Here is a 27,503-nt window from a genome sequence, read left to right as displayed (position 1 = left end):
GAAGACTGAGCTCAGAAGGAACAGACTCTGATATTAATTAGTCACATGGCTTTAGGTAAGTCACTGTGCCTCTCTGAACTTTCTTAACGACATCTGTAAAATGAGAGGCTAAGACCAGATAATCTCCAAGGTCTCTTTTAGCGTTAACATTTTGTGATCTATGAGCCTTTTTAGTAGCTGTGAAAACATAGTCTGCTGTGCTCAGCTCTGGCCCTGTGGATCTCTGGATTATGAAGGAAGCATTCTCTCCTCAACTGTGTGGCCCATTTCCAAGAGTTGGCTACAGTCCCAAAGGATCAAACTCCTTCACAGAGCTACATGTCTGAGAAGGGGTGGAAATCATAGACTATGAGAGCTGCAAGGCACTTTCTATTCCATTTCCTTGATTTTATAAAAGCTATTTTGAGATACCTCACAGGTCTAATCAGTGGCAGATAATCGACTAGAACTCAGGTATCCCAGTCTTAGTGCAGGGCCCACTCCACAGCACTGAGCTGCTGGCACAGGCCATGCCCAATTTCCTCCACTGGCCTCCTTCTTCCTTTCCCTCCAGTCTCCTCACAGCAGTCTCTCTGTGTGAAACTGCAAGTGAAAACATTCTCAGCATAGCAATTCTTCCTTCTCTTCCTCTTTGGGCTTGAGCCTTCTTCGTCCTTTCTTATTCCTTGGTGGTATCATGTCAAATCAAGGAAGCAGTAAGGAACAATGAGGGGCCATGCGCCAGTTAGAAGGTACTCACTTACCAAGATAAGAAGCTACAGGCCATGTTTAGGTCAGAAGGGATGTGTGCTACGAAGACCCCACTGGTTCCTCTTTAGCCTGGTTCAGGTGCTGGTTCATAAGTTCAGCTGCTTTTGCAAGACCAGCTGGCCTATAGAGGGCAAAGCGGCCCCAAGTAGAGTTCCATGGAACTTGGGAATATTCACTTTCATCAACAGCAGTCACAAATATTTACTGTGAGACAAGCTCATTACTAAGCACTGGTTGGATCCAAATCAGCCCACCCTTCCATCTACCTTCACAGTGCGGGGGCAGCAGCTTTCATCTGCTGGGACTGGAGCTGAACAGATGGGGCCTGAGTTTGCCTACACAGGCAGGAAACAGCCCAGGCAGAGCCCCTCTTTTGCCTGAGGAAGGAGGGACAGCCAAACTCCAGTGTGCCATCCAGACCCTGGCCAGGGTCTCTTCTGGTACCAGAACACTCTACTAGCTCTGTGCCAGCTCTGGCAAGGAGAGGAACCTCCTCCACAGATCCTTGACAGGCCAGGTTCACATTTCCTGGGTCTACAAGATGGTAGTGTCTGGCTTGAAGCTGAGAATATGCAGATGGGGCTTTAGTCAAGAATGCATAAGCGCTACTAAGGTGCCCAGTTGGAACTAAACCCTAGTTACCACAGTGTGACTAACCTCCATTTCTCTCATTTATTTTTTTTAAATTGGTCATCATGAGTGAAGCATGTTTAAAGGTTTGTTGTTAAAGTCCCTCCTTTTACACCCTTCAACTTATTTCTTTCATACATCTTTCACTGAACTTTCATAGTTGTTTCCTGACCTTGCCTCCACCATTTAGTCTGAAGAATGGACGCAGTGGACATATTTGCTAGTGATTAAAGCACTGGTCTCAAGATTTGAACACTGGTTTGAAAGGCTGGTTCTGTTTACTTTGAGGAAACAGGACTGTGAGCAAGTTTTCTGCTTGCCTAAACTAAGAATCTTATCTGTAAAATGAAGACAATGGTGCCAATTACTTCACTGGAGCAAATGAAGGCTAAATCAGAACAGATATGTAAGTTTTTAGTGTGGAGGATAGTACATAGTAGATAAACATCCCAATAAATGACTGCTGAAGTACATGGATGAAACCCAAGTTCTCAGACCACTGGGCAAATACTTGAGAATCACTCCCATACCCAAGTTCCTTGACATCTATCTGAGGGCTGCCAGAAATCCTGGCTTACTATGTGACCCTAGGCAATATATTTGACCCATTCATAAAATGGACAATAAAGTTGATACAAAGATCAACAGTGGTACACACAGAGGAAGGGTTCAATAAATATTAAGTGTTAATGCTAATTTAACTGCAAATGCAAACAAAAAAGTCTTAGTAAAGAATGGGGTAGTCAATTTGCTACAATGGAACTTCCCAGGACTTCAAGAATGTTGTGGCATATTTAAGGCAGTTCAGGTTACTGGGTAACTGATAATACTGAAACTACAGGTGTGGCAGAATCCAGAAAGCTAAGAAATTCTGGACCTCCTGGTTCTTAAACCAGAGCCCATGAGGCAGTAAGGGTTTAAAAAGCAAGCTTGCCACATAACCACACAGTGAGAGTGAGGGGGCGGGGGCGGGGCCGGGCCGAACCAGGTGTCTGCAGGCAGTGCTGGATGGGAAGGGAAACCAAACTGATGCCAAATTCTACTAGACCTGGGTCCTAGGTCTTAGCTAGATGACCCCACCCCCACTTAGTCGAGAAAGGGGGTCTGTTTGGTGAATTAAGAAAAGGCTGGCCTAGTCTCTCTCCTGAGGGGGGCTGTAGAATGCCCCAGGCTCTCCTCCCAGCAGATACAGTGGCCAGAATTCCTTTTTTAGTAAACGGCTACCGCAGGTTGCTACGCAGTTCTTCTCAGGGAGTCCCAGGAAGACAAGAGGGGCTTGAGAAGCTCACCGGGCAGAAGGCGTAAGACGCCTCCCCCATTCTTTGCGCGCAGGGGAGAAAAGGGGCGACAGAGTCAAAGCCGCAGCTCCATGAATGAACCGTGGGTTGCGCCGTGGGTGCTGAGAGTTCACCTTAATCCTTCCCAGGTTGTCTTTCCCCCAGCTCCTTGCTCTTGGTCTTTCCTTCCACTGATTCCCGCCCCCGCAGCCCTCATTAAGAAAACTATCATTTAAAGCCCTAGTTAGAGCCCAGGACGGGTGAGGGAGTGTGCGAGGGAGGGGGCAGGAAGGACAGGCATCAGTGCAGCGGCAAATCCCAGGCTTTCGGTCTTCTGGCTCCAACCCGGGTCGCCCGCCCCCAAGTCCCCACCACTATGCAGCTCCAAACTCCGAGTCGCCTGCCTGCCTGGGCCCCGCGGCGAGGCGCCCCGTCAGCATTCCGCGGGGGTGAGGATGACGCGGGCCGGGCGGGAGGCCGGCCAACTGCAGCAGCCCAGCCTCGGACCGCCGCGTCCTAGGCTCGCTGGCCCCTGAGCCCACCAGCCTAGGGCCAGAGGGTGCCGAGCGACCGGGTGCGGGGGCCGTGCGGTCTCCTGCTGCAGCCCCAGGCGGTTCCAGCCTATCAGCGGCCACCCAGCGGCTCGCCCCGACCGGACCAAAATAGCAGCGAACGCCTGCGACTTGCGCGCTGCCCCTTACTTGACGCTCACTCCGGCTCGCTTGCCGGGCCCGCTCCCCTCGTCCGGAGGGGGCGGGGAGGAAGCGGCCTGGGAGGGGGCTCCAGGGGGGGGTAGAGAGAGAGAGAGAGAGAGAGGAGAGAGGAAAGGAGAGGAAGGAAGGAAGGAAGGAAGAGAGGAAGGCAGGCGGCCGGACGATCAGAGGCGCGGATTCGGGGCTTCGGGGCTGCGCGGCGCGGGCCGGCGCGGCGCTGGAAGGCGCCGGCGTTAACCCCTCGAGGGCAGGCGGCGAAGGGGGAGCTGTGTTAATACAGAAGAGCACTGCATCACGCTAATCTTCTCCCCAGAACAGTATGCGTCAGCAGTACATTCACGTTCTGACTGAAGGACAAAAGGATGAGAGAGCAGTCTGCGTGGCTGCTGCCTGCAACACCGCGAGCCCGGCGCGAGGAGGAGACCGTGGGCGCCGAGCGCAGGAGCCCCGCTGCTGCCGCCGCCGCCGCCGCCGCTAGCCAGCGGGGACCATGTTCCCAGGTTCCGGAGCGGTTCCCGCAGCCGCGACCCCCGCTGCTCACACCGCCGCCGACAGCGCTCGGGTCGCTGCAGCAGTCCGCGGGCAGCGTAGCCACTGAAGGCGCCGGGAGCCCCAGCCGAGAACTCGCCCTCTCCGCACCAAACCTGGGCCGGGGGCGCGCCGGGGGCCCGGCAGCGGAGGGCGGCGGCGGGTGGTTGCGCGCCACCGGGGGCTGCGGCCGCCGCCGCCGGACCCGCGCCCGCCCCCGGACTCTCTGAAGGGGCCTGCGGTGCGGGCGCGACAGCCGCGCGCTCCTCGGCCCGCGGACTCGGTCCCGGCGCAGTGTCCACGCCGCTGCACCTCAGGAGCTGGACGGATTACCGTTCCTCGAGCCAGCAAACAGTGGACTGGAGAACTAAGCCCAGTTTTTGTCTTTTTAACCCTTCCGAAGAGAGGCGAGGAGAAAGGGGGTGTGTGTCTGGGGAGGGCGAAGGCTCCGCGAACACCTCCTCTTAACTCTCGCAGCCCCGCGAGCTCACGACTGCAATCAGCTGCCGCCGGCCCGGCGGGGCCAACGCGGGAGAGCGGAGCACAGCAGAGAAAGCGAGCGCGGCCTGGGTGGCTCGGGGCGCCCCCGCACCTCCGCCAGCGGCGGCCCAGGGAGTGGGCCGGGGGCGCGGGAGGCACACTTTGGCGATGAAGCGCCTTCCCCCGTGGCTGGAGCTAGCCGGTGCCGGGGTCCAAGGACAAAGCAGGGAAGCGCTGGTGGCGCCGCTCCTCGGGCTGAGGGGGGGGCATGCACCTGCATAGCCCGCCGGGCCTCTACTCTCCCTGGCGCGCCTCAACTCCGCGGCTTCGCCGGCTCCAGCTCCGGCTCCGGATTTACTAGAAGCCATTTTGTCTCCCCCACCCTTCCCTCCCCTCCCCTGTGCCCTCCCCACCCCCACCACTTCCCCCTTTTGTTAATTAAAAACTAAGAAGTCAGAATGGGAACGAGGTGCCCGGCTCCCATGGAGAAATCTTGAGGACACCACGACAGTTCTTTCCTGCCTTCCTTCCGAGGTAGGTGAGAGCGATTTGGGTGGGGATGGTTGCAATGTGGGAGAGAAAGTCTTAGCTTTCGGAGGGCTAGCCTTGAGGGTGGGCTTGGATAAGGGTCCGCTCTGTAGTTTGGCAGAAATTTTTTCGGCCGATCTGCTCCGTCTCTCTAATCGCCCCCTCCCCACCTCCTTCTCCAGATGGAAAGAGGAGCTCCTAGCTCACTTAAGCCGGGGTAGGGCTGGTTCTCCTTTCCGAGCCAAAATCCCAGGCGATGGTGAATTATGAACGTGCCACACCATGAAGCTCTTGTGGCAGGTAACTGTGCACCACACCTGGAATGCCGTCCTGCTTCCCGTCTACCTCGCGGCGCAAGTGTGGATTCTGTGTGCAGCCATCGCTGCTGCCGCCTCAGCCGGGCCCCAGAACTGCCCCTCTGTCTGCTCGTGCAGTAACCAGTTCAGCAAGGTGGTGTGCACCCGCCGCGGCCTCTCGGAGGTCCCCCAGGGTATTCCCTCCAACACCCGGTACCTCAACCTTATGGAAAACAACATCCAGATGATCCAGGCCGACACCTTCAGACACCTCCACCACCTTGAGGTCCTGCAGCTGGGCAGGAACTCCATCAGGCAGATCGAGGTGGGCGCTTTCAACGGCCTGGCCAGCCTGAACACCCTGGAGCTGTTTGACAACTGGCTGACGGTCATCCCCAGTGGAGCCTTTGAGTACCTGTCCAAGCTGCGGGAGCTCTGGCTTCGCAACAACCCCATAGAGAGCATCCCCTCTTACGCCTTCAACAGAGTGCCCTCCCTCATGCGCCTGGACTTAGGGGAGCTCAAGAAGTTGGAGTATATCTCTGAGGGGGCTTTTGAGGGGCTGTTCAACCTCAAGTATCTGAACTTGGGCATGTGCAACATTAAAGATATGCCCAATCTCACACCCCTAGTGGGGCTGGAGGAGCTGGAAATGTCAGGGAACCACTTCCCCGAAATCAGGCCTGGCTCCTTCCATGGCCTAAGTTCTCTCAAGAAGCTGTGGGTCATGAACTCACAGGTCAGCTTGATTGAGCGGAATGCTTTTGATGGGCTGGCCTCACTTGTGGAACTCAACCTGGCCCACAATAACCTCTCTTCTTTGCCCCATGACCTCTTCACCCCACTGAGGTACCTGGTGGAGTTGCACCTACACCACAATCCTTGGAACTGTGATTGTGACATTTTGTGGCTTGCCTGGTGGCTTCGGGAGTATATACCCACCAATTCCACCTGCTGTGGCCGCTGTCATGCTCCCATGCACATGCGAGGCCGCTACCTGGTGGAGGTGGACCAGGCTTCCTTTCAGTGCTCTGCCCCCTTTATCATGGATGCACCAAGGGACCTCAATATCTCTGAGAGTCGAATGGCAGAACTTAAGTGTCGGACTCCCCCTATGTCCTCTGTGAAGTGGTTGTTGCCCAATGGGACAGTGCTCAGCCACGCCTCCCGCCACCCACGGATCTCTGTCCTCAATGATGGCACCTTGAACTTTTCCTATGTGCTGCTCTCAGACACTGGGGTATATACATGCATGGTGACCAATGTGGCAGGCAACTCCAATGCCTCGGCCTACCTCAATGTGAGTGCGGCCGAGCTCAACACCTCCAACTATAGTTTCTTCACCACAGTAACAGTGGAGACCACAGAGATCTCACCTGAGGACACAACGCGAAAGTACAAGCCTGTTCCTACCACGTCCACTGGTTACCAGCCGGCATATACCACCTCTACCACGGTGCTCATTCAGACCACCCGTGTGCCCAAGCAGGTGCCAGTACCCGCAACAGACACCACTGACAAGATGCAGACCAGCCTGGATGAAGTCATGAAGACCACCAAGATCATCATTGGCTGCTTTGTGGCAGTGACTCTGCTAGCTGCTGCCATGTTGATTGTCTTCTATAAACTTCGTAAGCGGCACCAGCAGCGAAGTACAGTCACGGCCGCCCGGACAGTTGAGATTATCCAGGTGGATGAAGACATCCCAGCAGCAGCATCTTCGGCAGCAACAACAGCTCCATCCGGTGTATCAGGTGAGGGGGCAGTAGTGCTGCCCACAATTCATGACCATATTAACTACAACACCTACAAACCAGCACATGGGGCCCACTGGACAGAAAACAGCCTGGGGAACTCTCTGCACCCCACAGTGACCACTATTTCTGAACCTTATATAATTCAGACCCATACCAAGGACAAGGTACAGGAAACTCAAATATGACTCCCCCTCCCCCAAAAACTTATAAAATGCAATAGAATGCACACACATACACACACACAAAAAAAGACAGCAACTTTTGTACAGAGCGGGGAGAGACTTTTTCTTGTATATGCTTATATATTAAATCTATGGGCTGGTTAAAAAAACAGATTATATTAAAATTTAAAAACAAAAAAATCAAAACAAAACTATTTTCTAACTTGTAAGTTCTATTTAAAGGGGGAGGGAGGGAAATCTTGGGAATGTTGTGGGGTATAAGCCACAAGTCAACTTGCTATGCCACCAGGAGGGATTTCTGGTATGAGGTGGAAACTGCTAAGATAAAAAAACTGAAACAACAAAAAATGCCCCTAAAGAGGGTGAGGGCTGCTGAGGAGTAGGAGGGATAGACTGCATCTGTCACTTTTTAAGAAGATGCTTCATAGAATACAGGAATACCCATTTCTACAGACATCTTTCTTAAGCTGAAAGCTGTCTCTGCAGATTTATCTTATTAAAAACAACAACAAAAACCCAAATAACACCCCCCGCCCAAAAAGCTCATACATTTGTACCAAAACTCATACATTTGTGCCAAAATGTTGAGAGGCAATAATTTTCTTCAGAGGACAATGGGAAGATAGATCTGTAAATGTATTTAAAACAGGAAAACCACGAAAAATGAAACCTTAAAGTGGCTGAGTCTTTGTCCATGTGCACAAGTCCTTTGGTTTTGTGCACTGGGACTCGCATGTGCCTAGCCTGACAGAGTGCTTCAGGATGGAGCTGAGCAGGAAGGGAGCTGGCATAGCTCTCAGTCAAATGCTTTCACATTGCACCAGATTCCTGCAGTTGGGCTTAACCCACTCTGCAAGGCATTTGTCTATTCAGGGTTTCCCAGGAGAAGGAGGAGGCCCCCCAGGGGGGTGGGGCACCAGGGAAGGGTAGGAAGGAGAGCAGCAGCCCAGAGAATGATTCACAGGAGGCCATAAATTAGCACTGTAGCATGTCCACCTGTTGTTCCGGGTATCTGACAAATGATTGTAGACAATGATGGCATTTTATGATTTTCCAAAAAGGTCTTGTTTGTTTTAAGGTGGAAAGGGAGGAGAGGCTGGGAGTGGGGAGCTTGGGGGAGTGGAAGCTTTTCTCATGCTTGAGATTTGGTGACTATTCTAAATGCTGATTCATTAGGGATTATTACAGCTAATGCCAACTGGTTGTGGTGATGGGGGTGGGGGGAGAACATGAGTAGGGAAGAATAAAAGAGACAAAAAGGGCACAGGCTAATTTAAAGTAAAGGAGCCTTTCCCAAACAGGATGCTTCACCAAAAAAAAAAAAAAAAAAAGGTGAAATCCAGAGTTCAAATGACACACATGCATCTGAGTGAGTTCTGCATGGAGTCCTGTTGAATGGGGCACCATGGGGGTAAGCTTCCCTCTCCCAGACCTACCTCCATAAGAAGTGTAAGACAACGGGTTGGGAGGAAGGCAAAGATCTCTGTTATTCTGGTCCATTAAATGATGTAACTTCTTTCAATTATTATTTTAGCTTTAAGAGGGAATAAAGGGTTCAGATTTGAAAGGGGGTGGTATGGGCTGGGGGGAATGCCAACAAAAGAACACTGATTGTAATGTGAGAAAAGTGTATTTTTGTATTTTAATAAATATTGTTCAATTTTTAATTCAATGTCCCCAAAGGGTTAAATTGAGTAAGATCCTGAACCTAGAGATTCTTAAGAGCATCCACCAAGTCATTTCTATTTAAAGAAAAACAAAAAACAAAACAAAAAAAAAAAAAATGGGGGGTGGAGGAGGGAGGGAAAGAGGTACTATGGGTGCAGGGGAAGACAAATGTTAATTTTTATAAAGTATGGGAAAATGCTACAGCTGTCAACTACCTTTCCTTAGTTTAAATAAACGCACCCCGATTCTAGTGCATCTTCCATGAGCTAAGTGTGTTAGTCCCTGGCTTTGTTGGGGGTACAACCAAATTCCTCATGCCCTGGAAAAGGAGGGGAAATGGGTCAGCCTCAGTTCCTGGGACCTGGCCAGAAGTTAAGTGCCACCTCAGCAGAAGCTGCTGGTCAGACAGCACCAGCTCCTACCCAAGGACCCAGGGCTCCTGGATTTAAGAGGGTTGCGGTAATGTAGTTTGGCTACAATTTCCCCAAGCAATGTTGCTTCTGTTCTCTTGGATGCTAAACAGTCAAATGTCTCAGTGGAGGATTCTCTTGAGGCTCATAGAGTAATGGCATCCAAGGAGGCTGGGTGAACTGGGACCCTTCATTTCTTTAGCGCTAGTATTTATACTAATGCAGGGAATGGGGACTGAGTGGGTGTGATCTCTCTGGCACAGAGGAGGGAAAGAGGCAGGCAGTACTTTGCAGCAATTGGCTAAGAAAGGGTCAATTCTTAATCCTCCTGGGTACACATATCATTTCTGGGTATCAGTGTTTGTGGCAGCTTATGTCCATGGGCACACATGTTCTTAGGCACCAAAGATTGATTCCCTTAGACTTTCCTTTACCACTCTACCCCCAATAAAGAGAGAAAGAGAACGGCAGCAGATCGAAGGGTGGGACTCAGCTAGGACCAGATGATAAAGCAAGAAATTACTTCCTTTCTTACTGGCACATGACACAACTTAGGTTGTTTAGAACAGTTTCCTGGGTATACATTCCAAGGCAACTGTGGAGGTAGTTGCTGCTACAAAAATAGAGGATGGGGAGCCAATTTCAAGCACCTGTTTTTTGGGGGGCAGAGAATTATGCTGTGCAGTAAATAAATGTAATGACAAAGGGTCTGTGGCCAGAAAGGTTGGAAGGTGGAGGTAGAGAAAGGGGCCTAAAACAGTCCTGGGAATAGTCCTAGGAACATATCCAGGGGTGAGCATATCCAGGTCTTGGAATCAAAGGGAGAAGTGCTTTCCAGAAGGAACCTCAGGACTAGGGGAGAATGAGGATATGGTTTGGAGGCATAAGTATCCTTGGCGCTGCAGGGGGAGTTCCTTTCCCCAATGGGTCTGCCCTGTGCTCTGGCATTGTTTCAGCATTTGGAGCAGTAACCTTCCTCTGCCATAGGCTGGGTATATCCTCTACAGCAGGCACTTGGGATAGCTTTTCAGAGAGGAGCCCCACGAGCACTGCAAGTACAGTCTTTAAGGCTGTGTTAGTGACTCATCCTCAGGCCTGGCCAAGCTCTAAGGTTGGTTACCTGGGAATGGAACGTGGGTTGGTAGCTCTTCATGGGGGTAGTTATAGCAACACGTTAGAGGTAAAGACTCTGCAGCTTATTATATGGAGTTACAGAATTTTCATTATAGAATTTTTTTAAGGCTGTGAGAAATCATTTAGTCTTAATTCCTTTGCATTTTATGGTCAAGGAAACTGAGCCCCAGAGAGACGGAAAGACACAGCCAAGGTCACACTGCTAGTTAGTGAAGAGGTGGGACTAAAACCCAGGTCTCATGACTCAAGTCAAATGAATTTCTCACTCTGCTCTTATTGGCTATCAATAACGTATTTCTCTCCTTGCTAATATGCAGTTACAATGGGACCCCCTACAAATGCTTCCATGTTCTCTTCTTACACTAAAAGATGTCCACAACCAGCCCTACTAACATGCAAGGCCTCACTTAAATGGCTGGATTCTCAGGGTCACATATAACAGCTTTCTGATTCTTAGGCCTGATGGCAGATAAAAACTGCAGAATTCCACAGTGGTTGACAGCTGTAGGAGAACGAGTGAAAGTAGGTAAGACGGTGTGTTTATATGGAGGAAGATGGCTTGGCCTCCTCCCAACCTTAGGCTGGACTGTTTTGAAGAGGATTGACAGAGGTCTTAAAGCACCTCCCAGAGAAACTCTCCATAGTGGAGTGGTTTCTGTTTATTTGGCTTAACAATGAGGATACCTGGGGTGGGGGAGGGGTCCTTAATTCTTCCCTCCACTGTATCTACCCAACCTTAGCTCTTTAAAAGCCATACTGTAGTCGCCACTTCCATAATCTGCTACAGGGTTTCTTATCATCCTTCAGTGTAATGCTGCATCCTATTATCAATGAAGGCTAGTTTCTAAGGCCTAGAGACATTAGTTTTATGGTGGCTATTTAACATGTATTGAGGCCAGCAACTTGCTGGGTGCTGGGTGGAGCGATGTGCAAAAAGTTCCTGCAAGACAATTCCCATTGTTGGCAGGGAAGAAAGCCAAAGTCCATGGCCTCTGGCTTCCTTTGGTGGTGATGACTAGAGAATGGGAGAGGACTAAGTGGGTCCTACTCACTCCCCGCTTCTATAGCAGGGTGCCAAAGCCCATAATTAAGGCTCCCCCATTTCAGTGGAACAAAGCAGCAAGAGCCTGAAATTAGAGAAGAAAGAGGGGGGGGGGGAGAGAACATTTATATCTAAACATATGTCTGATTTTTATCTCCTCTGCTGGCATTCAGCACTCCATGCCATCAGCTAATGCAGGCACTGTTCATGCCATTTCTAAATCCTGCCTCAGCTAAACTGCAAGGCAGCTTTTGGCTTAAAGCAACTCTATTGGTCTCCACCCATTCAGAAAGCACCCTTTCCCCTGCAGGGGAAGAATGGTTTGGACAGTGGATTCATATTGTTTCATCTTTGCTTTATATTGAAATGAAGTAAATTACTTTTTGGAGTGGGACTAAGGACCTCAGGAAATACATCAGTTATATGCATGTATGTGTGTGTATGTGTTTATATATACTTTAAAAATATTCTCACACAAAGCAATGTATCACAGTGCTCACAAGCACAGACTCTGGAGTCAGTCTTCTTGGGTAGGATCCCAGTACTATTACTTACTAGCTCTGACTTTGGGCAAATAATTTATTCATCTGCAAAGTGGAGACAATATTAGTATCTACCTTACTGCTTCACAGGTATTAAGAATTGAAACTTTAGCTACATCTATCTCACAATCAGCACAATGCCTGGCATATACAGTTGGCAGTTATTTGATGATATAGACCAAGAAACCACTTCCATTGCTGCCTCTATTCTTTCTTTTCTCCCCTTGGTATGGGGTTTTTAACCCAGGGATTCTTTTACCGCTGAGCTATATCCCTCAGTCCTTTTAAGCTTGAGACAGAGTCCCTCTGAGTTGCTGAGGCTGGCCTTGAACTTGGCGATCCTACTGTCTCAGCCTCCTGAGTTGCTGGGATTACAGGTGTGCACCACCATGCCTGGCTACCTCCTCTATTCTTGAAACTTGTCAACCAAAAAGAGAACATGCCCACTCTATTTCAGAGAGGAAGGACAATTATCTAGAAGTTGGGGACATTGTCATCTATAACTCAAATGCCGTGGGAAAGATGGTTATAATTTCCTTCCTAGCAAAATTCTGCCTTGAGCTCTGATCCTTACAGCTGGCCCAAGGCACTGTCTTATTCTAGGAATAGATTACTGTTTCTTGTGGTGAGCTAGAGAGAAAGTTCAGGTGCTTCTGCTGGTAGTGGTGTATAAGCTGAGGGGCTTGGACAGAACATCTCTACCTGGGAAGCCTTGATTCTTACCAAGAAGGTAAACTTCCTAGAGTCTTTGCCACCTATCCCTGGTTCTCTGTCAGGGTGAAGGAAGGCACTATTACTTAGAAGATGATAAAATCCTCCCTGACTACAAAGCCTTTCTAGGCCTAGGCAGGGAGGAGGGGAGCCAGGAGGGAGAAGGCTTTTAGCAGAGAGAGGACTACTGGGGCTTCCAAGCAGGACTGGAGAGCTTACTGGAAAATAAGCACTATAATTTGAGCAAGTGAGAGAAGAATGGATATGTGTGGTAGATTCACAGAGGCAAGGGTCTGCAATGCAGTTAAGAAGGAAAACCAGAGCAATTCCTCTGCCTTAGCAAGTACGAGGCTGGCTGGACCCAGGATGGCAAAGGACTGTTAATGTGAAATTGATGGCATGGAACAGAGGAGAAGAAAAGCAGGGAGATCAACTTTCCAAGAGAGGCTGAAGAAAGAATGCAATTTGCTTTCCTAATGAGAGGCTAGAATTAGATTTTAGGATGATCCCAGGTTTTATCCTCTGGTATTTGCCAACCTTGCCTCAATACTTGGGATAAACCACCAACCCAATATAGTACTGTGCCCTCTCCTGGAGGCAGTCTGCTGCTTGGGGAAGAAACCTAGCCATCATGGTATTAGTACCCTAATCCTGACCTTGACAGCTCACTTGGGTCTGCTCTGAAACCATCCTCTCAATTCTATTACGGCACAGCCATGTGGGGAAAGGAGAGGGTGCAGCTCACTTTTTATTGACAAAGAGTGTTATTCCAGAGGGAAGGTGTTATATAAACCATGTTTTCCCATAGAAATGATGATGCCTGTGAGTTCAGTGCACATGGACCCCTGAAGTCAGTCAGAGATTAAGTTTAGGCCTGTGGCAATGTCCTGGGAGACATCCTCTCAAGTGCTAACTTACCAAAGCAAGTTAGCACTTGAGAGGATGGCATTACCTTCTCAAGAGTTTGGAACCTGCAGTGGGAAAGCACTGAGATGATAGGCCAGGTGTGAGGTCTGGATGGACCAAAGTGGTACTCAGCCTTTGAAGTTCATTAATTTTGTGTGTACCCACAAACAATATCAGAGCAATTACTAATGTTTAGATCAACTGCAAAGTGCCAAAGGAATAGTTTTTGGTCCACTTGTTTCTTTCGTACCCATCTACCTTCTAGATCCCCACTAATAAAAAACTCCCTTCATTTACTTATCAGGTCCTGCCCCTACCCCAGTCTCCATTTGAGTCCATTCACCTGCTGTGACAGGACCTAAGAAATCCTGCATGATCCTTCCATCCAAGAATGATGGCTCTTACTTACTTCTAACAGTTCACGTGCTATTTTTTACTCCAAGGCAGCTCCTTAATCTGTAGTCTCTTTTACAGTTCCTTTAAGGTCTCAGCTCTGGATTCCCTGTGTCTCTGAGCTGGTGCTGATTTAATCACTCTAAAGTCACTCTACCTGCTCAGTGAGTCAGCAAGGAGACTGAGGATAGCTTTCACATACTCACTGTTCTTTGGGCAAAGTTTGGTTTCCTGGCCTCAGGCTACTTCTTCCCAGTCTTCAAGACCTGGTTTCCTTCCTTTACCTACCCACTCAGCCATGTTCATTAAGGCTATTCAGACAGCTGCTCACACTCAGATTCATCCCTGTTGGTAAACTGAACGAGTTATAGACAGCTCTCCACAGAAGCAGTTCTAGTCAGGACCAAGTGCCAGTTCTGTGGGTCCTGCGGCTGTGTTTGGAGAATGCTTAGTGCGTCTCTTGCAACAGCCCAGAATAGAGCTGAGGCCTCAGACACTAACAGCCTGTTCCTATAGCCTGGGAGCCATAGTGGTTACAAGTTATAATCTATTACCATTGCAAGAAGACTTAATTTCTGGACTTAAAGGAAGTCGGATAATACTTTATCCTATTAGCGTCTGCCTGTGTGAATTGACAATGGCTTCCTTCTGACATGACAGCATATTCTTCCAATTCATCTGTTTAAGGCTGGGGAGGAGGGAGTCTGGAGTAAGGAGGGAGGAAAAGAAAAGCCTAAGGAAAAGACTGTTGAAGGAACCAGGGAAAGAGAATATTTTTCCTAATAGAAATGAGGAGAGGGGACTCGGAGGGCAGGGCAAAACTGAGCTCAAAGCTGTGGGTGTTTTGTGTGCACATGGGTCAGAAATAGGTTCTGAAGCCACAGAGAAGGATGCATACAGGAAGGGTAAGGAGCTGGTCCACCCGAGCACTTCCTCTTTCAGTCCACTGTATCCCCTGGTAGCTTTCCGGTCCTTGGATCTCTTTCTGCTTCTTGTTCAAGTCCACATCCACTCTAACTGGCAGAGTCATGTCAGCTGAGGGCACCTTTACCTCACAGGTATGTCACCAAGGCCAGCTGACCTTGGGATGACAACAGAGACAGAGTGTAGGTTTATAGCTTCTAACTTCAGGCATGCCGACACAGCCAAGAATAACCTCCAAGTTAATTCAGAAAATCTAGTTGGGTTGTCTTATTTTATTTAGGAAGAAAATGAAGCTCAGGGAGGTGTGCTTTGCATTCAGTTTCCCTAAGCTGGTGATGCAGAGATCAGATCTCTGGTCTCTGGGTTCTCAACCTAGCACTATCATTGAACACCAGCAGGGCCACCGTGGTGTACAATTCCAGGGGACGCCATTTACAGAAATGGCAAAGTGATTAGTGCCCCCTGGAGCTTGTAATCCTGTGCAATCCCTAAAGGTCCTTTCTAGGAGGTGGGGGAGGCCAGTCCCACCAGTACTTTATTTGTGCTTAATGCTCTGAGACAGATGGTGCCCACTCATGATCTCATTTGAACAGCTAGAAATGGAGAAACCAGGCAACTTTTCCTTTCTCTTCCGCCATAAGTGTTCTGGGGCATGTAGGTTCTGATGGCAGCCCAGACAGCCAATAAATCTAAAGGGGCTTTATTGGTTAAGAGGCCTTGTCCTTCTTGCTACAAGAGCACAGGGCAGTAAGATAAACAACATGTACTCCTGTGCAAGGTAGGCTTAGAGAAGCTACATCATGTTAAAGGTCTGTTCAAGGTCATGAAGACCATTGAAGCAAAGAAGTCTGGAGTAATGCTTCTATCTCTTCTTGCCTTCCCTGGTGTTGTGTAAGCAAGGGGACCCTCAGAGGGAAAGCTCAGACAGCCCACACTGACTCAGGGACCTACTCTGAAACACGGGGCCAAGAACCTAGTAAACTGTCTTGCTCCCATTTCAACAAATCCTCTCCTGGGAAATGGAGTGACCCTGGCTATAATTTTATCACAGATTTAATTAGAATGTGCCTCCTTCATGATGATTTCAAGTGAAGTCCCAATAGAAACATTCTAAAAGAACAGCCACTTTCAGCAAAGCATCTCTTTTAACCAAGTTAATTTAGCAGACATTTGCTGTCTTGGATTGGGTGGAGTTACCTCTCTTTTCAACTTCAAATCTGGGAAGAGAAGAGAGGTGGGGAATACAGAGAAATAAAGAGGAAGGCGGGGGCTTCAAGCAAATGAGTTTCCATCTATTAAGGAGCGGTAATTTCTGCTAGCTCCCCTAGAGACCAGTCCCCTCCAATAATGGCCTGACTCTAATGATTCCCACTCCTAAGCAACAGCCTGTGTTATGCTGGTGTTGAGACAAACTGTGCCAGAGAATTCCCTCTCTCTCCGAGGAACTGCTATCATTACGCAGAGAGATTAGCCAGCCAGGAGGATGTGCTCTTGGGGAGAGAGATAACCAAAGAGAATGCTCTTCTCTAGCAGGCTTGCTAGAGCTGACTTAGGACAGAAAAGAGAGATGAGAGGATAGCGAGAGGAGAAAGGATTCCCTTTCATGAGCAGACCAGTGGACTGGGGGAGATGGCCAGAGAAAAGCCTAGGTCCTTCCTGATGAGCTAATGAACTCAATGCAAGAGAAATGCTGCTGGCTGGGAGGCAGGTGTAGGTCTTTGGGGTTTGGGCTAAGGGCAGACATAATGGACAAAAACTGATAAGCACTTGAGATATGAAACATGGGAATTCATTGGAATCAAGGACAATTTTCAGGTCCCCAAGTATAGTACAGGGATGTGGTCTAACACTCAAATCCAAGTTATATCCATTTCTGGTGTAATCAGAGGAGGGTGAGGACTCATTTCATTCTGTCTTCTCCATTCTAACCACTGAAGTCTGGGGTGCAAGCAATAATGTGGCTCAAGTTATGGCTGTTGCTGTTGCCAGCTGGTTGTGAGAAGGGAGTCCCCTTATCTTGCCCCTGGTGCCTTGGTGACTTCCCTGTGATGGAGACAGACTGCTTCCAGAGGCTGCCTTGCCAGATGTGCCAGCAGGTAGCCTGGCCAGGGAGCCTGCAGTGCAGACAGATGCCCTGGGCCATATTCAGGATGGTGAGATCCTTTATGGTATTGTGGCTCAGCTCTGAGGCAGTGCCAGAGTGGCAGGGTAATGTTTCTCAGCTAGATTCATTTTCCCCTAAACCTCTTCAAAGTTGTGGGCCATGGAGGGAGGCAAATTTAATTAAATTACTGTGTCATACACTGACCTTCCTGGGCAAGGGCTAAAAATGGGCTCATGCTGACATGCAAACCCATCTGTGTACACAGGGCATGTGTTTCTTTGTGCTGGACTATCAGCAGCTGGAAAGGGCTGGCAGTGCCCAGGGCTGGACCAGGTTAGCTGGCCCCTTTCGCTGCAGCAAGGCAGAGGCAACAATAATCCAAACCAAGCCCCATATGGCTCTGATGACCTTTTCCTTTCCACTTAAAAGAAGATTGAGCAGCACTCCCTCTTTGTCCACCAATTCATTTCTCCTCAAATGCCTCTCTTGCTGGCGCTTAGGACTTTCCTGTAAGGCCCTGCCCATTTGCTGTACTGGTTAAGGAGTGGAGCTGCAGTGAGGTGCAATTCAGAAGACTGCATGGGCAGGGTTGGCTGAGCTTGGCAGGAGATGGAGGGGTCTCCCGGGCGATTCTCTGGAGTGCTACTTCAGCAGTTCCCTGTTGGCAACACCATGCTGGATGGAGAACCCTTGTTGTGTGCCAGAGTAAAGTAGCAAAGCTTCTTCTCCCCTTTCGCTGCACAAATGTCATCCTGGATATAGGACTTGAGCAACAAACAGAGGCAAAGAAGACTGGGAGCAACCAGAAGCATCTGACAGTGGAAATCAGCAACCAAAACAAATGCTAGCAGTGCTGAACCTGTCAACCCCACAAGGTCACTTCATTTCCCTAGTAAGGCCCTGCCCTCGTGGAAGTTCAGTCTCCAGTTTGCAGAAAGCATAAAAACACTGTTCTTGGGTAGTGCTGGTGCTGAAGCCAGAAAAGGGCTTTTCTCTGCTGCTGTGAACCAGCCTGAGATGGAATCAATTGGTTTGTACTTAAACAGCAGACACCAAGGGTTGCATGATGGTGGCTTTTCCATTCACAGTCAAGACTGGGAAAGAGTCAACTGGGCAATCTTTTCTCAACTTGCCCCAGAGAATACAGAACTGTCCCTCATGTCTGAAACTTTACTGGATGCAACACGTGGGTAGCTGGGTACTGAGTGTCAACAGGAAAAATCTCCCTGGGTAAGCAGTAGCTGCATTTGTGCAGCCCCCTTGTGTGAAAGGAATCCTGGTATCAAGCAGACGCCTAGGGGACTGGAACAGTGCAAGTGACTTTGGGGCAATGGCAACCCTTCTACAGGTCCCTCTCTAGGTAGTTGATGCAATGTGAGAAGTCGGAGGAAGCTCCCCATTCCATCTCTAAGCCTCTGAATGGGCAGTAAGAACTGGCGTCCTTCCTGGAACTCTGCTATCCCCTGACACAATACTGAACAGCTCTAGGGCTGTTCTGACATAATTGGGGTGGGTGGTACTGTATCTGCCACATATTGTTGCTGGCTAAAGTTTCTGGCTATGAATATGATGGTTGCTTTCAGGACAAAGACAAATATTGCTAAGTCAGGTCCTTGGGACCCACCATGGCAACCTGGACTGTGCCTGCAGGTCACTCTTGGTCTAGCATTTCCATATGACGAGACTTTCTGGACAAACTCAGGGCACTAAAATTTGGTTAGACCCAAGCAAAAGTGAGGAGATCTGAAGGAGTATGTTTCCTGTGATTAAGTGGTAACAAGAAGAGAAAGTGACAAAATTTAGACAAGGGATCTGAAACAGTCATGAAGAACATGAAACTGACGATATCGGTGAGATCTATCCTGTGGCTTTAGAGAAATGAGAAAGTTCCTGGGTACTCTACTCTGGTAAAGGGCATTTCCTGTACCAAAGTGAATAGAAGAGAGCAGACCCCAGCCCTAGGCTGCAAGTAATCGTAACATTTCAGTGGAAATAAGGCCCCTTAATTCCACATCACACACATGGAACTTTGCCTCTGAGGAGAGCTCACCAAATCACTGGCTTCAAATTCTAGGGATAGACAGGCTTCTGTTTTCTTTAGTCAGGATGTTATTGGTCCTTGGGTGGCAATAAAGATATTTCATCATTATCAATGACTGAAAATATTCTTATCCTTAAGTAAATATACCAGGCTGTATACAGAGTAGGTAGTTATCTCAATCTTGATATTCCTCTTTAGGAAAGGGTTGCCTTGGGGGCTTATGCTGCTCCCTATTCAAGTAGCCCATGAACTCTTGAGAAAAACTTTTGAAATAATGTGTATAGCAGCTAAGTGAGTGTTAGGATGCATAATGTGAACACTGGTATTGCTGTAACACTGGCATTAACACTACTGGGGTCCCTGAGGGTTAGAGATGACCCAAATGAGCCGGTGAAAAGGTTGATAGGTAACCCAAAAGAGCTAGTGTATTTATACAGCGTGGCCCCACTCAAAGGCAAACAGGCACTATGGTGGACAGTTGCTGCCAGCTTCCCTTCCTTCTGTAGGCTGTTGCCGGAGTGGGCGATCTCACTCAGGCAGAACCTGCAGGATGGACCATAGTTTTGCTGCTCAGCAGTAAGCCAACATGGGGAAAGGCTGAGGATACCCCAAGGCCGCTGTAACCAATCTTCCTCTTGTAAGTTTGCCCATTATGCTGGCCATATTTGTTATCAGTCTGTTTCTGTTAGAAAGGGACAAGGAGAAGGGAAACTATTTATTATGATGGTGTACTACAGGGTACACTGAAACAGACTATGAAAATGAGGAGTGGTGCTTTGAGAGGTTGGCCGAAGTCTGTGTTAAAAGGAGAAAGTGGAGGAAAAGAAAGGAAGGTGATTTTTGATATCAGATCTTTCCTCTGATTCTCTCAGTGCCCAATAATACTTAAGAGGCAGACAGGGTGAGATTAAGGCCATTTGCAAAAACAGATAAGCTTGAATGCAGGCTGTGAAGTGTTTTCTATACACACGAACACGAACTTTGCTCTATCCCTGTCCTAGGAATTTCAGATAATTTTGTTTTTCAAAAAAATCATGTCACCTTGGTTAATATGCCAGAATATGAACCAAGAGCTGTCTTCATCTTAGCCCCAGGCTGACCTGTAGGCAAGGCCTGGCCTAACCAGCCCCTTCATCTCAGGAAAGCAGGGCAGAAAGGGATGGGAGTGGCAGACATTGTTGGGTACGGCTGGGGCCATCTGCACTACTGTGAATCAAGGTTGGCTCAGACAGAAGGCGCGAGGGAGGAGGTGCAGCTGCTGATGGCTCAGACAGCTTGGACCTGTCCAGGCAAACAAGCCGCTCAAGTGCAAGAACAGCCAGCCAAGTAGGCAGAGCACAAATAAGGACTTAAGGCTTGAAATATCTGACAAGATATGGAAAGAGGAGAGGAAGCTGTCTGGGATTTCACCTGGTGTCTGGCCTTCCTCTCACTGCTATGGTAGGCTCTTCTGCTACTTCTGAGTGGGGTGTGATGCTTGGGAGTTAGGCTGGAGCCTAGAATTTAAACTCATCATTCTGGAAACAAATTGTAGAGACAGCTCCGGGTTGTTCTCCCCCACCAATACTTCCCCCCAAAATTACACTCTTGTCCACAGATAAAACTATCATTTTTCTGCTCATTTGCCCAAAGTTAAGAAGATAGTGGGCTCTGTGTCTACCAAATACACAGTATGGGAGGATTAGCTAAGGAGGGGTCATGGCTTCTCTGTTCTCCCCCATGCTTGGGGAAAGGGGTCCCAGCAGTGGGCCATGCAGGGAGGACAAGCATTATTCAAGCTCCTTCTAGTGAAGACTAGTCTAAAGGCAATGCTCCTCAGCTCCAGGTGTACATTAGCACTCAGGAAGCTGTTAAATATCAGTCTAGATCAAATAGATCATAATCTCTAGGGGTGGCCATGGGGACTTTGATATTTTAAAAAACATCCAGGAGATCAGAGACCTCTGCTCTAGACTCAAGAGGGAGGCAGGATAGAGGCTAGAAGCATTTCTTGAACATGGTTCTGCTTAAGCTTTCTTTCTTTATACTTTTTTCCTTTAGTTGTAGATAACCACAATACCTTTATTTATTTTATGTGGTGCTGAGGATAGAACCCACTGCCTCATCCGTGCAAGGCAAGTGCCCCATCACTGAGCCACAACCCCAGCCCTGCTTAAGCTTTCTTTCAGGCTCTGGAGCTTGCCAAGTTTCAATGACTGTCTGCCCTGGAAAAACAAGGGGAAACCCTCCTTCAAACGTATCACCCACCTCAGAGCCCTAGGCAAAGAGGGAGAGAAAACAGATGGCTGAGATCCAGGAATACCAAGTGGGAGAAATAGAGGCACAGAAAGTTTATCCTTTATTCCAAAGCAAGTTGGAACAGAAACAAATGGCATCCTTCCCTCCAGCCATTATAGCCAGAAACCTCCCCAATCAGTCAAAGGCGGCACTACAGGTAAATTTAGGCAGGCTCCAGATCACCATGTGGTGGTGGTTCATAAGCCCAAATGAAAGAGAAGCTGATTTCTAAAATGTGAGGCTTGTGTCTCTTGGCATGGTGGCACTCCCTGCCAAGGCCTTTCCTTGGTTTGCTCATTCATTTGTATGCTTATTTAGAACCAAGGGCCAGCATCATGCTAGGTGCCAGAGAACTATGGAGATGAAGATTTGGTCCTTGCCTGGAGATGCTCAACACCACAGGCAAACAACTGAAATGGTTAGGCTGTGCTGACAGCAGGCAGTTGCACAGTGGAGGGCCTTGTAGAAAGCAGGCCAGAGCCAGGGGAAGCCTTTTCCACTGTCCCATGAAGAAATGCAGCACAGGCTGCATAGTAAGTATACAGTGTTACCTTAGAGTACCTGGGGGCTGCTTGCCCTAGAAGTGGACTAAGGAGGACATTTACCAAGTTGGACTCTGGATGCATGCAGTGGACAGTACTTGGACCTTGAATCAGATGCTGTGGGAAAGACAGAGATGCCTGGGCCTTCCTGCAGAGGGGCTGGGACATGGGTGGGGATGGAGTATAACTTCTGTACCTCTCAAGGTTCCCCTGAGAGTTGGGAGCAGGCAGCCACTCTCTCAGTAAACACATTAGTAATACTGTATGTATTCTGAGCTGGTTGAGTGACCTGGGCAGTTGTAGCTCTCCCTCTACTTCAGTGTCCCTTAGCAACACAATTAGCTTAATGTTTAGGTGTAAGTCACAAAGCCACTTAAACAAAGAACCAACAGCTTGCTAAGCCAGGGTCTTCATCAAGGCTGTGGTATACAAATATAGTATAGAAGCTTCTTGCCTGAGCTCCTGAGCTCCATTTAATTTGGCTGCAGCAAGATGCTGTTTGTTTCGCCTGCTAAGCAGCCAGAGGAAACTAGCACTCGGGAATTGGAACAGGCACTGAAGACACAAAGGAGTCCCCATATATATGCACACAGCGCTGAGAGTGCGTATGGTGTTAGGGCTGGGGGAAGTGGAAGTTTCAGCCCTTCCGTTGCAGCCTTGGCCAAATCCCACTTGGAAAAGTGCTCAGTACTCAGAGGAGATGAGGACTGTCTTGTGGCATGTGTCATGATGCAGATGCAGCTATCTTCTCTTTTCCTTGTGAGGCCTAAGAGACCCTCAGGATGGGGCATGCAGCGTTGGCAGGGGACAAGCAGGTAAAGCCCAAGGCATAGCAGTTCTCAGGCTGGTTATAGCAAGGTCACTCACTGGAGGACTGAGCTATCTAGCTGCCGCTCCAGTTCCAACTCTAGATACCTGTTCTTTGTGCCCATTCTATCCCTCAGAGTCAATACTGCTCACAGATACCTAGCCTGATAGATGAGGCTTATGTTACATAAAGCCCAAAGTTTAAGATGATCACCTAAGGTATAGGGATCCAAATTTAATCTCCTAAACTTATGATTAAGTCTTAACCTTAGCTCACATTAGAATCACCTGGAGAGCCTTAAAAAAAAACCCTTAAATTTTTAATTAAAAATAAAGGTTCTACATGAAAAATTTGAATCCCTGAAAATAGTAATGAACTCCCATATACCCATCACCTAGATTCAATAATTACTAAAGTTGTCAACTTTGTCACTTATCCCCTTTTCTTTGTTGAGGTATTTTAAAGTATATCTCATGCCTGATGCCATTTCAACCTTACACCCTTCTGAAAAAAATATGGTCATTTTCTTATGTAGCAACAATGCTATTCTCACACTTATCAAATTTAAAAAAGTTATTCTTTGGTATCAGCTAATATACTTGAGAACTTATAATAAAGAGCTGGGCTTGATGAGGCCAGAATCTCTGGAGGGAGGCCCAGCCATTAGTAGCTTCTGTAAGCTTCCCTGCTTTGTGATGCCAATATGTTGCCAGGGTTGAGAACCACTGCCCTGGTCAATCTAAGATCATGCTGTGGGATCTTCAGCCAGTTCTATCAATGTCCTCTAGTCCCTGACCATGTGGCACACAATAAAACCTAAAGAAAATACAAAAAGTCATGGGCAAGATGAAGAGGAGGAAAACAAAAGCATAAAAAGTCGGCAAGTCACAAAACGGAATCCCTTGTATATTCCAAGGCTGTCCTCTGCTCAGGAGTTGAAGCCCACTCAGTTGATGCATCAGATCCATCAAAGCCTCGAGAAGCCTGGAAGGCGGGTGGTTCCCAGCTGCCCACGCTGCTTGCAGAGTCCTCAGCACCTCTACATTAGGCCAGCCTGCATTATTCCTCCTCCCTATTTCTAGCTCTTCTTGCTTCTGAACATGCTGGCAAACTTTAAGCCTTAGCACCTGGATCTTAGAGAGGATTAATTACATAGGCTGTGGTGGTGGGGTGTGTGTGTGTGTGTGTGTGTGCGCGTGCGCAAAACTTCTTGGGTGTTGCACTGGAGTGTAAGAACCATATTCTTTAATTTTACTTTTCTCATTAAAAAAAAAAAAAAAAAAAAAACCCTAAACAAAACATACTGCAAAAAGATGAGGCTGTATCACTGTAGCTAAAAATACCTCCACTGAGGGCGTCCGCTCACCAGCTCCTCAATTAGAGATGCTACAGGGCCCTTTGTGAGTTGTGTAGTGTTGGCAGCTCCACGGGGGCTCTGGGTGGCTGGGGACAGTCCCTGGAGCAGTGACTTGTGACTGCTGGTTGGATGGGGTCTGGCAAACAGCCAATGAGCCTGCATTGAGACTTACATGCTTCAGGTAATTTCTAAACCCTTCTTGCTTTATGGGCCCACTACTTAAGCCAAGAAACCTCTTGCCCTCTTCTACAATGAGCCAGAATTATGCCTGTCATAATACCATGATCTCGACCTCCCCAAGGTTCACATGAGAGTCAGCAATGCCACCTAACCTGACTCAGGATGTCTGTGGTGCTGAACAGCAACTTGCAGCTGTGAGGTAGTGGTAACTAGATCCAGGTGAAGCCTCTTGGGGCCTCAGGAAAGGGCTGGCATCTGAAGGAACACTGTGCAGAGGCATGGGGCTTCTCAGCTTTCTCTGGATCTCTTTCTACGTTGTCTTGGGGTATAGGCCATTTAGTCCAACATGCTCATCTGTACTGAAGAAGATGCAAACTCAGGGAGGTGAAAAGATTTTTGTCAAGTTCACAGAGTTGGTAAATGGAAGAGTCAGGAAACATGGCAATCTTAATAACAAGTGTAATATGTTCAACTATGTCATGTTACCCTAATAACTGGATTCATTCTAAGCATTCAACAAGTGTTGAAAAAGCTATGGGAAAAGGTAGCTTCAGTCCAAGTGCCAAAGGGACCAAAGAATGTCAGCAGAGTTGCCTGATGACCTGGGAATTCTTTAATGCAGAGGTTCTGAGGAACTCAGCACCTGAATCAGAGGTTCTGTGGGAACACTGATAACTCCACATGTTGTAGTCTTCAAGTAGACATGAATGGTCTTCAGCCATTCCCTATTTTTTGTCTGGTAGAGCAGGAAACATCTGGTATAAGTTTGACTAGGGCCTGTAGGAGAAAAGTGGGCAAGAACAAGGCCATGGCCAATTTGATTCAGGCATCGACCTCCTTTCTCATTTCTTGTGTGTGATCCTTTGAAAGCTTAAGTTAAAAGGATGAGGGTAGGTTCAATTCCTAGTAAAACACACTCATAGAGAGGATAAAAAAAGGAAAAGGGGCAAGGGTTAAAAAAAAAAAAAAGGTTGAATGGGAAAATGCATTAAAGAGGCAAATTTCTTCAAGAAGAGTACAATGTAAATCCAATATTTCCAGAGTGCTTAGTATGGACCCTTGCTAGTCTAGAGTCCTGCACTGTTTAACATGGTGGCTGCTAAGCACATGTGCCTATTTAAATTAAAATTGAGCTTCAATGAAGATTCGGGTTCTCAGCTATACTAACCACCTTTCAAATGCTCAATATCTGTAGGCAGTGGCCACAGTATTGGACAGTGCAGATAAATAAATTTCCACTGATACAGAAAGTTCTGTTGGCTACTCATTGACTTTGGTTGTCTTCTTTCATTTCTTGATGGCTACAAGTAGCTTCTCAAACCCATTGGAGGAAGAACTAAACTCAGGAAAGCTAGAGGGTACCATAATCTACTCTCTAGCATCCCATTAAACCTGAAATCTCAAAAGAAGCTAAGAGCAAGTACATATGAATCTACAAGTGTACTAGGCTCACCAGGTCATAACCCTTCGTACCCCATGCTCTGTCTACACATTCACAGCCACTCTGACCTTTGCATATTTTATTCAGTTTCTATTTTACGCAGTTTTAATTGATGTTTAATATAGCTTAACTCTGCATGGTGTTCCAAGCCCCTCACCAGGGGGCCGCTCACAGGCAGAAGCACAATTAATAGCAATCCCCAGAAAATTATGCCCTGTATCAAAGTTGTCATTGCACCATATAAATGCTTATTATTACTATTGAATTCTCCAGCCCTGACACCTCCCTGTGTTTACTAGGTAGCAGATAAACCTCTGTTTGTGTCTTCCCTACTCTACCACACCACCAGGACTAAATATAGCCCTTGTGTGTAAGTTTAGCTCCATTTAGCTGTTTTTAAAAAGGGGAAAAATCAGAGTTAATAAAATTGGTGGAAAATGTGATTTATTCCTCCCCCACTTGACAACCCCTTAAAAGACATATGACCTCACTACTGGCAAAATGGGGAACCAGCCTCAGCTAAAGGTAGGGAGTCTCCCACGTTGTCAGGGCTCCCCAGTCTCCTGTGATGAAGCAGGCCCCTCAGCACTGCATACTGGAGCTAGAGATAGTGCCTTGGGCCCACCTTGTGCTAGGGAGTTCCCTAAACAAAACAATGTAACCTGTCCTCCAGAAAAAGAAAAAAGAGAGAGAGAGAGAGAGAGAGAGAGAGAGAGAGAGAGAGAAGAAGAAGAAGAAGAAGAAGAAGAAGAAGAAGAAGAAGAAGAAGAAGAAGAAGAAGAAGAAGCCGCCCTCAACTGATAGCAGTTTAGTACTCCTTGGTTGTTTCCTTTCGTTTCATCTGAAGCTCAGGTTTTGGCATGAATAGGCAGCAGCTTTCTACAATTGCAAATCAGGAGAAGCGATGGAAAATTCCAGGTCTGTCGACACCTGTACTCCTCCCCCTCTGGCATGCCTTCTGATTCCGTGTGCAGTTATCTTTGTGTCCCTGTCTGGACAGTCCCCTACAGAATGCCAAGGCCCCAGTAACTTCTTTGGACTTAGCCTCCTGTCCTTTTCTCACTAAAATAACCCAATTTGAAGAGCATTCACTTGTTTACTTCCTCTATCTGCCTCAGTCATATACATCCACACCCCTGTAGATGACATAGTCACATTCTCACATATTACTTAAACTTGGAGTGGATGATTAGGTGGTGGCAGGTGCTGTCTGGGAGGCGCTGTGGGGGTAGAGGTAAGAGGCACATAATGGGAATGTGGAGACTTTAGCTCTACCTTGAATTTATTATGTGAATGGGCCCAAGTGATAAACTTCTTCATGCCTCAGTTATCTCAACTACTGGGAAATGTTTGGCTTGGACTATATAACCTCTTGAGCCACTCTAGCTATAAAATGCTCTAACTCAGAATTATGAAAGCCCATGTTCAAGTCCTTGAAAACTGAATGGGTCATACTTATTTCTATTTATAATCTGTTTTTTATTTTTGCACTCAATGCTCCATAGAGAAAAGTAGATTCCTATTCTAAATTCTTCTAGTCAACAAAAGAAAAGCTCTGTTTTAGTTTGTTTGACAGGGAAATGTTTATAACTAGATTGAGTTTCCTATATTTATATTTGCTTTTCCTTCTTTCATCTTTGCCTAAAAAAGGAATTTCTAAAAAACCAGAAATGCTTTCTGTATTCAGGCAGAGCAGGAAAGAGGCTGCCTTGGCTGGAGGAAGAAGAAGATGGTGCGAGTCTCAAGCCCCAGTGGAGCAGGACTATTTGCCATCTGCTGCACTAGTTGCCTCGTCTCCAAATCAGGCCTGGTCTGTAGTTTGCTGCAAATATTAGGATCTGAGCCACACTAGTACTTCCCACCCACGGCAAGCCTTGAACCC

General features: G+C 47.8%; 2 protein-coding genes across 3 annotated transcripts in view; one reads left to right on the top strand and one right to left on the bottom strand.

The window, feature by feature from the left end:
• The window catches only part of Snd1 (staphylococcal nuclease and tudor domain containing 1), a 412,411-nt gene that overhangs the window by 53,143 nt on the left and 331,765 nt on the right, over nt 1–27,503 (bottom strand). The gene's annotated exons all lie outside the window — the stretch shown is intronic.
• Lrrc4 (leucine rich repeat containing 4) lies at nt 4,152–8,808 on the top strand. The gene is made up of 2 exons (XM_046422387.2): nt 4,152–4,912; nt 5,089–8,808. The coding sequence occupies exon 2, from the start codon at nt 5,189–5,191 to the stop codon at nt 7,142–7,144; it is 1,956 nt and encodes a 651-aa protein (XP_046278343.1). The 5' UTR covers nt 4,152–4,912; nt 5,089–5,188; the 3' UTR covers nt 7,145–8,808.

This window comes from Marmota monax, unplaced genomic scaffold, assembly GCF_021218885.2.
Source record: "Marmota monax isolate L192 unplaced genomic scaffold, Marmota_monax_Labrador192_F-V1.1 WCK01_AAM20220418_F8-fsc00027, whole genome shotgun sequence".
Lineage (NCBI taxonomy): Eukaryota > Metazoa > Chordata > Mammalia > Rodentia > Sciuridae > Marmota > Marmota monax.
The sequence above is the reverse complement of the archived record's forward strand: the minus strand, read 5'-3'. Positions and strand labels throughout refer to the sequence as shown.

Excerpts from the sequence above, each read along its gene's own strand:
- Lrrc4 (XM_046422387.2), top strand. The coding sequence starts at position 5,189 with ATGAAGCTCTTGTGGCAGGTAACTGTGCACCACACCTGGAATGCCGTC.